Source organism: Ascidia mentula, chromosome 3, assembly GCF_947561715.1.
Source record: "Ascidia mentula chromosome 3, kaAscMent1.1, whole genome shotgun sequence".
In the NCBI taxonomy this organism is placed as follows: domain Eukaryota; kingdom Metazoa; phylum Chordata; class Ascidiacea; order Phlebobranchia; family Ascidiidae; genus Ascidia; species Ascidia mentula.
Window position 1 is genome coordinate 21,487,516 of NC_138568.1, and position 12,535 is coordinate 21,500,050.

General features: G+C 36.6%; 1 protein-coding gene across 1 annotated transcript; it reads left to right on the top strand.

The window, feature by feature from the left end:
* The first annotated feature begins 461 nt into the window (after positions 1-461).
* On the top strand, positions 462-9,918 carry LOC145893853 (palmitoyltransferase ZDHHC18-B-like). Its single transcript, XM_082982219.1, has 13 exons — positions 462-608; positions 1,023-1,120; positions 1,488-1,604; positions 2,271-2,362; positions 3,663-3,784; positions 4,796-4,968; positions 5,535-5,702; positions 6,334-6,471; positions 6,646-6,694; positions 6,827-6,929; positions 7,428-7,649; positions 7,938-8,091; positions 8,663-9,918. The coding sequence occupies exons 1-13, from the start codon at positions 550-552 to the stop codon at positions 9,019-9,021; spliced, it is 1,854 nt and encodes a 617-aa protein (XP_082838345.1). The 5' UTR covers positions 462-549; the 3' UTR covers positions 9,022-9,918.
* Positions 9,919-12,535: the final 2,617 nt, after the last annotated feature.

Below are 12,535 nucleotides of genomic sequence, written 5' to 3' on the forward strand. Positions count from 1 at the left end.
GAATTGCAATATGTATTTTTGAACTAAAATTAAATTCAGGAAAAATTTATTTTGTTTTATTTTTTTGAAATAATTAGGTTTCTTAGCTCAAATTTCATGAAATAAAACTTTTCATGAAAACGTAAAATACAGTTTTTCGAATTGCCTTCTCTCTTTGTTGCATCTGATTGTCTCTGATAAGTTTAGCATTTTTTTTAAATTACATTACGCAAAATTTTATTCCTTTATTTCAAAAAAAGGTTTTGACAACACAAATGTTTGGCAATGTTGTTTTAATATTTACTTTGCAGCACCGGAAATATTGAGTGCTTTCTTTTGGTCACTGAAAGGGGAGAGAAACGAGAGAATGCTCGCAAATGTTTTGCGAGTGACTTGCATTTAAATTCTTAATGTGGGTGTGTTTCAAGAACTAAAGTGTCTGAACATGTTGCCTATTTTCTGTTGTTTCATGTTTCAGGAAGATAAACGTTGTTGTGGTTTGATGTAAATAATCGTAGTTTGGCCGTGGTGTGGTTTTAATGGGTTGCGTGCACTTTTCCATATGTTTCAATGAAAGATCATTCTTCCACTAAACGATTGCTCTCTTCGAAACAGAAAAAGTCTAACGGGTAAGTTAAATAAAAAGTGATGTTGATTTTGTCCCTATGTGATTTATTCTATATGAGTGATGTGGTTTTACAAAAATACCAATTACTGCTTAACAAAAACTTGGTAAATGGTTTCAAATATTAATATAAATTGTTTGACTTGGATGCAATTTTTGTTAATCTTGCTGACTTAATTTTTCATTTTGGTACAATCATATTTATAACAGCAATCACCCAGATAAGAAAGAATATCTTTTATATTTGCACATACACAATTAATTAACACTTAAACATAAATGCCATGTTGGTAAGTTTCCATAATCAACATTTGCTGAAAATTCCTCTGTGCAAATTATAAACTTTCAGTTTTGTACAATGATTGTTGAAGTATAATACACCAATGTTATTGTTACTATGCATGATTGTTGCACATAGTAAAGGAGATATCTCGGAGCGATCACTAAATGTCGAAGAAGAGAAACAACTAATCCATGAAGTCACTGAAAGCGATTGTTTGTCAGACAAACCTATAGGTTAATATTTGTTCCTTGATTCAACTTTTGTGCAATTATGACTTTCAATTTTTTTGTCTTGTTAAGGAAAACTGCCGTTGTACTTAATTTATAACAAACAGTAGATTGTTCTATGTACTTTTAAACATTGTGGAAAATGAATGCTTGTTTGATATTCCTTTAATATGCACCAATCCTTTTCATGTATATACTTTTGAAAAGGCATGTACAGTGACCAATGTAGTCTCTTGGAATAATAGTTAAATCATTTGTGTTTTCAAGATTGAAATAACTATAGCCTGTGTTATACTAAGCTGATTTCTAATTAAGTAAGAATATTTTGTGTGTGTTTCATTATTTTAAAACTCAAATGCTCTTATGTTTGCAGAAGAAGAAATCACTGTTACTTTTGAATCACATCAGCAGTGGAAAAACAAAAACATGACCGCGTCACCAGCATCCGGCACAGAGAGATCGGCAGCAGCAGTGAGAGCTGCAAAACGTGGTGAGCTTTTAATTTTGTAGTTACCTGTAGGGAACTTTGTAACTATGCATCATGAAGCTGGTTACATTGTGACATAATCGTCTTTGACACCCATATAGGTTTGCAATAAACTATTGTTGTCCCTGTGTTGGTGGAATGCTTGGTATCATTCCATTTGTGCTTCTTATAAATTATGCAAAAATAATAAATGAATAATTAATTTCAACTAGAATTCCATTTTATAATAACCGCCACCAATTTTTGTCGATTCGCTCTAGTATTGGACTTGCGATTTCATGCAGAAAAAATATCCTTATATAATTAAAAACTATTTCGCTTTCCGCACAGGTGTTAATTGAAAGTTACAGTCATTACACCTTCCAATGTGTTGTATCCATTTACTTCCTTCTTTTCTTTTGAAATTCTGCATGCCTCCATACAGAGGATGTTTAGTCAGAAATACTGGAGAGTTGCTTTTTAAGTAAAGATGTTTTGTTCCTTTGGCACCACATACGTACTTACTAAATCCTAGTTATCATTGCTCGAAAAGACAACAATGTTGTAAATAACATACTTGCATTGTGAACGATAACAACTTTTCAGAATTAATATCATAGCAGGTTGTAATGTGGTCCTAAAATTTGTTATCTCCTTACTTAAATTTGACTTGTTTAACTTATTTCACAGTGGATAGTGGATCTACCGCACGTGTTTCAACAACTTCTTCTACCTCTCCCATTCACCAACAGCAAAACATCAGGAAACTTAGAAAATGGGAGGTGGGTGGAAAATGAACTGTGTCTGTTTTTGTGTGTTTAATTATTGTCTGCTTCCTGTCAACTTGTGCACTTCCAAGCATAGAAATGAAGTGCAGAGTTATCGTTTTTATAAAAACTTCCATTTTTACATTCACTTTTGCACAAAACCTTATGTTCTTTATACTAAACTGAATAAGTATCCTGAAAGTTTTTTTAGCCGTAAATGTTGGTTTGTAAACATCTAACATACGGAACAGAATGCTGAGTTGTTGATTGTTTTTTCATAACTGTCTTTTTTCATGAAGATATTGTCTATGTATGTACCAAATATAGCAAGTATTACCTACACTTTATCAAACACAGGAGTGGAATTAAAGTTTATTATTCTGTATGACAACAACAAACATTCAGTTTGTAAAACAGCATCAGTTCATAAAAGATATTAAAAATAACTGTTTGTTTACAAAAACTGCAATTTAATGACAAAATGATGGAAAGTAATTTTACAATGACCTTGTTGCATTTGCTTGATTATTTCATTGTTTCTGTGATGTTTTCATGCTCAGGGCTTTCCTGGTTTAGCTGCACAATCCATTGGGTCATAGCTGATAGCTCAGTTTTAAAATGTGTTTAGATTTGTTAGAAACATTATGATGTAATTTAAAATTGACAAAATTACTCGTTAAGAAGTGTTTTAAATTGAGTGTTTGATATAAAATCTAAAATTTCATGTTCCTAGGGCCTGGGTATTATTTTCATCATGGGGACACTTGATTGTTATGAAGAAGTTGTATGATTTCCCCTTCAACAAATTCTAAACAACCAAGATCCTGTTTTTGTGTCAGTTTTGCATTTAAATTCAGGGTTCCCTGTTTCCACACTGTATCATATTACAGTCTGTGTTTGAACAAATGTCAGTTAGCTGGCAATAAGCTTGTCATGTCTGCAACTGTGAATTCAAGACCTATTTGACAAACATTTAGGACTACATATCTAGTGTAGTTTCATACATATATGTTCAAGCAACTTGTTTACATTCACACATACTATTCCTGTGTCAAACATTATCATTTTCTATAAAAAGGAATAGTTCTGAAACTAACCCTTGTTGTTGAATGTCATTCTCGGTATAGAGCACTAATTACTCACACATATGCACAATCTTACATAATAAATACACAATCATTTTAGTGATACAAGTTCCACTTTGGTATTATTTATTTTTGGCAGTAAGTAAAAAATAGGGCTGTTTGTGTAAATTGTGTGAATATTTTTATATTGCTGTGAATCAGTTACAATAAGCACCCGTGTGTTCATGAAGGTATTTCCTGGCCGCAACAAGTTTTTGTGCGACGGAAGAATAATTATGGCTCGCCAGACTGGAATCCTCTACTTTACTGTCATTCTTATCCTCATTACAGTGGCACTTTTCTTCGGATTCGAGTAAGTTATAATTTGGCCAAACAAATGTTGACAATTTTTTTTTGAGGTGGACTTAATTTAATGTATGCAATTGTAGATCAGAACCCCCCTTAGTTTTGCATTCAATTGTTATGGTAGTTGTTCTTTACTAAACATAACTTGAATGCCAAACATGCAGCATGCTAAGGCACGTGTCCTAACATTCTGCATCATGACTTTACCTGGGATTGAAACATTTATTTTCTTGAAATATCAAAATTGCAATAACTTGGTTAAAAAAAGGTTTAATCAGGTTCAGAAAACCATTTTCACTTATCATTTTATCATTTCCTAAATGCTCTTTTCAATCATGATCTGAGTAATAGTTGCATGAGAAGCAAACACTAAGCCTGAACACTCCCCTCTAAAGTTGAGTCATTACTCAGCATGGAACATGTGACTTTTTTTTTGGCACAAATCTTTGTGCGACTGTTCATGCACAAACTGCTTGTTTGTAAATATAATTGGTGTGTTATGTATTATGCATATTGTCTTGGTATTTTAATGACCTTGTGTGTGTGTGTGTATTGGATGTTTTTCTTCAGTGCCATGCATGCCTTATAAATTATTCAGTGACATAAAGTGGTTGGGGTTTTAAAAGCATGGCACATATTGTGTTCTAATCATGTTGCAGCAACCACATAGCAATGCAATTATGTCCACAAGTTATATTAGAAAAAATCCCAAGTCATTTGTTGATTGTGTTTTATTTTCTGATAAATATTTCCCCTTAGACATGGTCAGTGTCACTCAAAGTAGACTGTTTCAAAAGTTCTGTTGGGAGTTTATATCCTGTTGAGATAAAGGTTAATGGTTTGTGATTGTTGCCATGCAAAATGGCTCATTCTCATACTAAGCTGTGAAGCCATTGTCGTGTTACTCAACTGCTTTAATCCCTATAAAACGTATGCTTTGTGGACTTATAAATTTTTATATATATCCCAACCAATACTCAGTATCTGTGTAATATTTGAAACCTAAAATGCATTTCAGATGTCGTCTGACACTGGTTCCTGATCTGCCTCTTGGCTTTCTCATCCCAATTGCTTGCAGTATTCTATTCCTCTTCACCATGGCCTGTTTGTTTAGAACGGCTTGGAGTGACCCCGGTATAATTCCCAGGGCATCGCACGAGGAAGCCGCATATATGGAAAGGCAGCTGCAAGGTAAAATATCTGTCTTGTTTTTTTGAAGGCTTGTAAAACCTGTATGGAGAATTGTTGTGAGAGTCATGTTTTTCTTATTGTGTTCTCAGTTGTGTAAATATCTGTAGTAATTCATTATAACTAGTGGTAAAAGTAAGTCAAAAAAAGAATTATTGCCAGCACAGCTTGTTGGTAAAAGTAACCAGAAAAAAAAGCACTTTTACTTTTAACACTGATAATAGAACAGAGATAGAATGCAAGAGTAGTTTAAAAAGCAATTACAGCAGCAGATTTACTACAAAGACACATAACTTTTGACTTAAAGAAAATCAATCAAACAAGCAAACAGTTTGCAAACAGTGAACTCTTTTTACCAGGTGTCCATTGCAAAATACAGATTTTGCATTCATAAGTTAGTTTAATTTCCTGATCTTGATAGAAGCCAGATTAAGCAATCACTAATTTTGGTTTAAAAGCACTTGGTCTTTAACTTAAATGTCAAATTTAAATGCTAATTTGTCCCACTGGTTATACGAGATATAAGCTACCTACATATTTGCAAAGAATTGACAACTTCTGTGTTTTAGACGAACAGCAGGAAAATCAGGAAGGGACAAATGCTGGCTACCGCCCTCCACCACGAAGTCTGGACATCACAATTAACGGTGTTCCTTACAAGCTAAAGTACTGCTTTACTTGCAAGATATTTCGACCTCCAAGGGCATCGCACTGCAGTTTGTGCGACAACTGCGTGGGTGAGCATGCAGTATTTCTTTTGTACCATTGAGAAGTCCATGCTGGATTGCTTCCAACCTGTGGTATGGAATGCAACTAGAGTTGAACCTGCTTTAATGATTTGTGCATAGTTTGTGTCAAGTAAATTGTTGGCCTGTTTTTACAATTGCTGCAAAAAATCGTTGACTTAAATATTGCTGCCAGGAATTTACGTATAGAGGCATTTTGTTAGGACTCTGTGTGGATTTGTTTGTTTTAACTTTTAACCTTACGCCAGAAATAGTGATGTCACAAAAGACTTTTTAAATGGAACAAATTTTGGAACCCTGGCTTTATTGTTATTTTAACCGATGTTAAGCTTGAAATAGATTGAATTGCTCTTCCACTTAACTGGCAACAAAGCTGTATTGGACACTTCACTATCGCTTCTACTATCCTCAAAAGCTTGAATGAGCGTCTAAGTAAAGAATGTGAGACACATCTTGCGCAAAATCAATTAAGGATTCTTTGTATTTTATAGAAAAAGTGCAACTGTTTGTTCATCTTAGTCAAGTCTTAGTTCAGAAGTCGAACTTTAAATTCTAAACTATTCAAAATTTGAATTATTTTTTACTTATTTTTTTTGTAAAAAAAAATGTTTGTGTGTTTTAGATCACTTTGACCACCATTGCCCCTGGGTGGGAAACTGTGTTGGAAGAAGAAATTACAAATATTTCTACTTATTCGTGATGACTTTGTCAATTCTCTGCCTGTTTATTTTCACATTTTCAATTGTTCACATAGTGTTATGTAAGTATAAATACATTGACAAATCACTCTTCTGGCTAAATTTCATGTCAGCAAAAAGTTGTTTTAACAATTACTTATTTCATTCCCAAATTGTAATCGATATTTTACTAACATGTTTAATTTTTTATGTGTACGGATAAAGTTGCATTTATTGATAAAATTTTTTTTTTTTAGTGTCCAACAAAAAGGGATTCCTTGAAGCTTTAAAGATCAGCCCTGGAAGATATCCTTAAACAAAATTAAAAATAAAAATAGTTTCGAAAGTTTAAAACTTAAACTGATAAAGAGTATTTGTTCACGTTTTTTTATTGATAAATTTTCTTCTGATATTTTATTCCTTGACCTTCATGTCCACTGTCCTTGAGCTTCTGATCTGTTTCTTCAGTGTTTGGTCGGTGATCGGGTTGTCAGGTTTCCATTCCTACCTGGTCGTACAAAGTTTAACAACTAACGAGGATGTGAGTTGAACCTTAAAACCGTAGCTCGGAAAGCTGTTGTTTATGAAATAAAGTGTTTAAAGTGGGAAAAATCTGACGCGTAACTCGCATTGAAGACAGGGTTTCCATACCCAGCTTAGCAGTGTCTTGCAATATTCAGTTGTGGTTTTTGTGCTTGTTATAGTCTGCGTGCTTATTTTTCTCATATAATGCGCAACGTTGGTGATACGACTTAGTGTGATTGGCGTTTTTTGACTACAATATTTAATTATCGTTCAACTCTAACAAAAAAGGTCGTCGTCTTGACGTAATTTACAGTAGCCTTAAAAATCTGGGCCAGGTTATTGAAATAATTGTTGCCAAGTCTTATAGATAAATTTTAAAATATATCAAACAGTTCAATTTAACACTTGTCTTCATCCAAACGTTTTGCACAACTTCAGTTCGTTTGTTAAACTTATTTAAAAGTTGCTAAATTTATCGTAGTTAAGACTTCATGAACCCCGACCTTGTTTTCAGATCAAAGGAACTTGGTCGAAGAAACACAACCGGGAGGTTAAAAATCCCTTCGATCACGGCGGACCAATCAACAACTGCTGTTTCATCCTGTGCGCTCCACTCCCTCCATCGCTCATTGACAGACGCGGTTTCGTTTCGGATGATTACGTTTCTACGTCATCAACCACTTACGCCCCGCCACAGAATAATGGACAAATGTACGGGTCGACGGGACGAGAAGGAGTAAGTTGTGACGTCATAAACCAGTTGTTCTCAACCTTTTTTTCCCGATTGACCCCCTTTGATGACGTCAGAGTCGAACGATCCGCGTTTTTTTGATAATCCGGAAGTTCACTTAATTCGAAATTTTTGAGGTACAAATCATTCGCAATTTCTTTCTTAGCAATGAACTTCGAATAATCCGGACAAGTTTGTCGAAAAATTTGACTCCGGATTAACCGATATGAACTGAAAATAATAATTGTTTCACTTTAGAAAATACCCATAAAGGGTTTTCCTTCTATATTTTAGGAACAATCAAACAATGCCGTTCCCTCACAAATCGCGATCGATAGCGAACCTTACGATACAGCAGGGGCATCGTATCCCCGTCAACCCAACTACCCAAGACAACCGAATTTGAACGCTCAAAATGTCAACACCCCATCCCCAGCAGCTGGAACAGGTAAAACCAAGGATTGAAAAAGTTAAATTGCAAAAATCCGAACAAACGGTTGGAAAATATTGATTCGAATGTCAGCGAACATACGAAGGTGCATGAGGTACTCAATTTTCCTTTTTTGAAATTGATAAAATGAGTTTAGTGAAATGGTTATTCTCCAGTAAAGGCAATTTCAAAGAAATTTTCCAGATCAGGAGAATATGCAAATTACGCGTGACGTCATGATTATTTCGAAATAAAAGCTAAATTCGCAAAAAGTCCAATGTGATTAGTAAATCAAATCTGGATCCAAAAAAACCAAAGGCCCCTGGCAGGCTGTCGATCGCACACCGTATCAATAATAATGTATTAAAATCCAAACACAGCGATCTTCAAACAGCTCAGATCGATTTATTTAGAGAAAAATATATTTCGCCTAAAACGGCATCATCAGTTTCTCCATTTACCAAAACTTAAGTTTTCTCTTTTTTGGGGGGTCTTCCACTGCGGTTGCGACGTCGTACAATCCAATGTAATTTACTGAGGTGTAAACCATACAACTCACTGCGGCTCATCAACCGATGTAATTACACAGATAGCGGCGCCATCGAAGAACCATCTATAACGATATCCCATCATCAACATCCTATGGAACCACCTATCTCTGGAGAATCCGGTTTTCATTCTGTGAGTTACAATTCCAACAATTCTGGCGCCAATCGACGTCTTGTCCAACAGCGGCAACCGGCGGCTGACGAGTTAGACGACGACTCGTCGCCAGGTGTCGTAATTGAGCATCTTGGACCGCCTACCGCAGACCACAATTCGTCGACGATAACTGTCCTTTCGAGTGACTCCAGAACTCAGCTTTTGGATGAAAAACCGAAACTTAACGGCGTTGGCCCGAACAAGGAGGAAGCGGCTTCAAACCCACCGAAAATAAGCTCGGTTTAGGGGATTTACCGCGCTTTTTATCGAGGAAACAGCTCATTGCGCGACGATGATTTGAAAAAAAACAGCTTTTTACGCAGAGTGAGTTCGTCCGCTCAGTTGTTCGCTTCCTTTACTGCAACATGCGGACTCGAAGCATTTGTATGCAATAAACTACATGTTGGTCAACTTGCACTGAAACAAGGCCCATCATCTGGGGATTTCCCTAACCCGTCCACTAGTGAGGTTGTGGCCTTCGGCGTTTCCTAAATCCTGTGTAAATTCCTTTGTGTGTTTCGATATGACAACATGGCCGTCATGAATCTTCATCGAAAGTGTAAAAAAATACCGCGAAAAGTTTTTCCGCTCCAGGTTTTATTTTTGCGAGTTTCAATTCCAACGCAGTTACACACTTAATCTTCGGCGAAAAGATAAAAAAATCACAATTCTGAAGTTGGATCTTTGCATGCCTTCTTATACCTTCGTGCCATAAACCCCGGATATGACGTTGCAAGTATTTCTTCCTATTCACAAAGCGTTACGTCACCAACACTAGTAACTATAATCAACATTTGGTGATTTTACGTCACGTTGACGTCATTTTGCAAACGTTTTTCCTATTTTTAGTTGCGTGTAGCTCCTGCAGTTTTTACCCATAGATTACTGATTTTCTCTATATGTTTGTTTGCTTTTGGAGAGAATTATTCGGTTTGAGTTATAATGAGTGGCCTGACTAAAAATACCTAATTAGTGTCAGTTGTTATAAAAAAGTATTTTCCTTGGAAGCAATTTTCGGCAGAGGGAAATTATTTTGTCGTTCCCATGTTAATTGGTGTTGAAGATTCGTCTCCATGTGTTTGCACTAAATTCTTTTCGGTGATTTGTAAAAATGCAATAATTAACTGAAACCAACCACCGCAAGACGTCGCTCCTGAGCACATAGAGAGTTTGCAAAGTTTGGTGAGGAAATTTCGACCCCAGATAACAAAGAAATTCGATATCTACCGACTAGTTAGATACGGTACCAAGTATCGACAACCACCAGCTGCATTTAATGTGTTAAAAATATGTACTAAGGTTCACCTGGCTTGCGGTAATTCGAAGTATGTGTTGGTTTAACATTCTGTTCGTTTTGTCCGGTAATTATCTGTGTTTGTTAATGCAGGAAAACATGCACTGAAATAACATGTAGATGTATAATACGACCCAAAAAATAATTTTGTGATCAATCTGATTAGTCAACACTTTTTCATTCACATTAAGACCGAGACGCTTTTATCTGGGGTACAAGAATGAACGTTATATAAAATGATTAACAAATTGTGAATAAACATGTTGTTCCCACGATTCTGACGTCATTTGAGATGACGCAACGCGAGCAACTTGACACTATGACCCTACATTTTGCAAGTCAGATATCGCGACCGCGTCATCCACGCGAAGACAATGGGTCATTGTGTCCATTGTCGAACGCCCCAGGTTCTCGAAGTCCGGGTTTTGGGTTCTTCATGCTGGCTTCGGGGTCGCATACCGAGACACCCCCACTTCACGCTTGGAGGATTTGTGAATGTTGGGAATGCAGAGGTTGGTTAGTAGGGCAATGTGGGGGGCTACATGAAAGGTAGGGGCGTTTTTTTCTGCTCGCCGCAATTTGTTGACTGCTGGAACCCCCGTGCATTCCTCAGGTAATTTAAACGTTTTCCGCGGTAACTTACAAGCGACCACGCTGCTATTTTTGAGTTCGAATGTTGGCCGGCGCGCTTCTATGATTTGAAAGTATTTTAAACAAACTTCGATTTTGGGCAAACAACATGAACTTGTCGCATTCAGCGACTTCTGGTGAACCGGAATCAACAACATTTTACTGCTCTGAGAATTTGAGGATTTTTCCATCATCTAAAAAGGAACAAACCATCTTGAGGTGACAAGCAACATCAACGCTTAATCGATGACGTCACTGAGAAAAACGCGTCAGATCGGGATGCAGAAATAAATAACACAGCATGTAAACTATGTGTAATACTGAGCTATTGAGAAGATCCCATCAACATACGTACAATATAAAAAAAAGTCACGAAATTTGGTTGGGATATAATCACCAGGCCAATCACGATGGTAACTGCCATTTACTCCAATCGAACAAGAAACAACAAGATTTTTTTTTGGTTTGTCACCACAAAGTCCGTCCCAACAATTCGTGACCTGAAGAGGGTCGTGAAATGACTTGTTGAAATAATTGTGCATTTTGTACAAAATAGCAGCAACTGACATTAGTCAAGTAAAAATGCTGCTTGGGTTGTCACGTAATTCTTTAATGCCGAGAGATAAAATCTGCTTTATCTCATTCTTCAACAAACAATTGCCTGAGACAAGTTTATGACGTCATAAAAAGGTTATAATCCGTTTGTTGGTGACGTATTGGCGTATGTGATGACGGCAATCCCACAGACAAATCGTTGCATTTTTACCACAATGGGCGCGGCTTGCAGAACTGATCAACCACGGACCACAAGCAAACCGTTACGGCGGGAAACCAAGCAAGCCTTTTTTCTTCGAGCTTGTGCAGCAATTTGCCTTCTTGCATGCTTTGTGAGTGATCTCTACCGATGAGGCGAATCGGAAGGCTCTTCGCCGCTGCAACATGAGCCTTTTCTACCCGCAGGCGTTGTTTTCCGAAGCAAGAGCGAGCAATCTAACATTCCTATCTTCTCTCCCTCGTAATTAAATCCGACCGAGTTTGTCACGCTTCACTTGTTCGCAATTATGCGCGAAAATCCGAAAATTTTTGGCCTGTTTGTGGCTCAGGGCGCCCTGCACTCTCTGTGTTGTGCGCTCATTTGTTGCGAAAACTTTTCCCATCCACAATATTGTGTAGGAATGTGAAAGCCTTTATCTTTGCCCTCGAAAAAGTCGTTCGTAAATTTGGAACTCAACAAATAGTTTTGTGGTTTTCGGTTAAATTATTGCGCGTGAATGAATTTCCGTTGAAGGTCAACAACTTTTAAATTTTCGTAATCCAGCGACAGAACCTTATTTTAATCCTGAAAACATGCTAAAACCTTGCTTTACATCCGTTAACAGCATACCTGGGAGATGAATAAGTGCGATGACGAGACACGCACGCGATGCTTGTGGGTTCAAAATGACAAAAATTTGGGATGTTGAAATTCACCCAAATAATTACGTAACTGCTTCGCGTGCTACGGAATGTTGCAACACGGATTTGGAAGTTAGAGCTGTGTTTAAAACTAATGGTTGTTTGCAAAACATAGTGGCATACTTGTATATTGTGATATTGCGATACACGTTATTGTACAACAAAGTGTTGGTTGACTGACAATAATCGTAGCGGTGTTTGCGTTTCGTAAAGTTTGAAAAATTTCGCCTTCCTTGAACCCAATATTATTTGTCGTGAGTTAAAGCTACAGTTCCAAGTTTATCGTATAAAAATTTGCGTTAATTCACATACTTGTGGTGCCAGCAAATGGAATGCAACAACGTCCAAACGTAAAAAAAAACTTGTTGAAATATGCACCCG

Bases quoted from the DNA above. Each gene is read 5' to 3' on its own strand.
- LOC145893853 (XM_082982219.1), top strand. From the start codon at position 550: ATGAAAGATCATTCTTCCACTAAACGATTGCTCTCTTCGAAACAGAAA. The intron at 1,121-1,487 runs GTTAATATTTGT...TTATGTTTGCAG, and splicing joins TTTGTCAGACAAACCTATAG to AAGAAGAAATCACTGTTACT. The intron at 5,703-6,333 runs GTGAGCATGCAG...TGTGTGTTTTAG, and splicing joins TTTGTGCGACAACTGCGTGG to ATCACTTTGACCACCATTGC.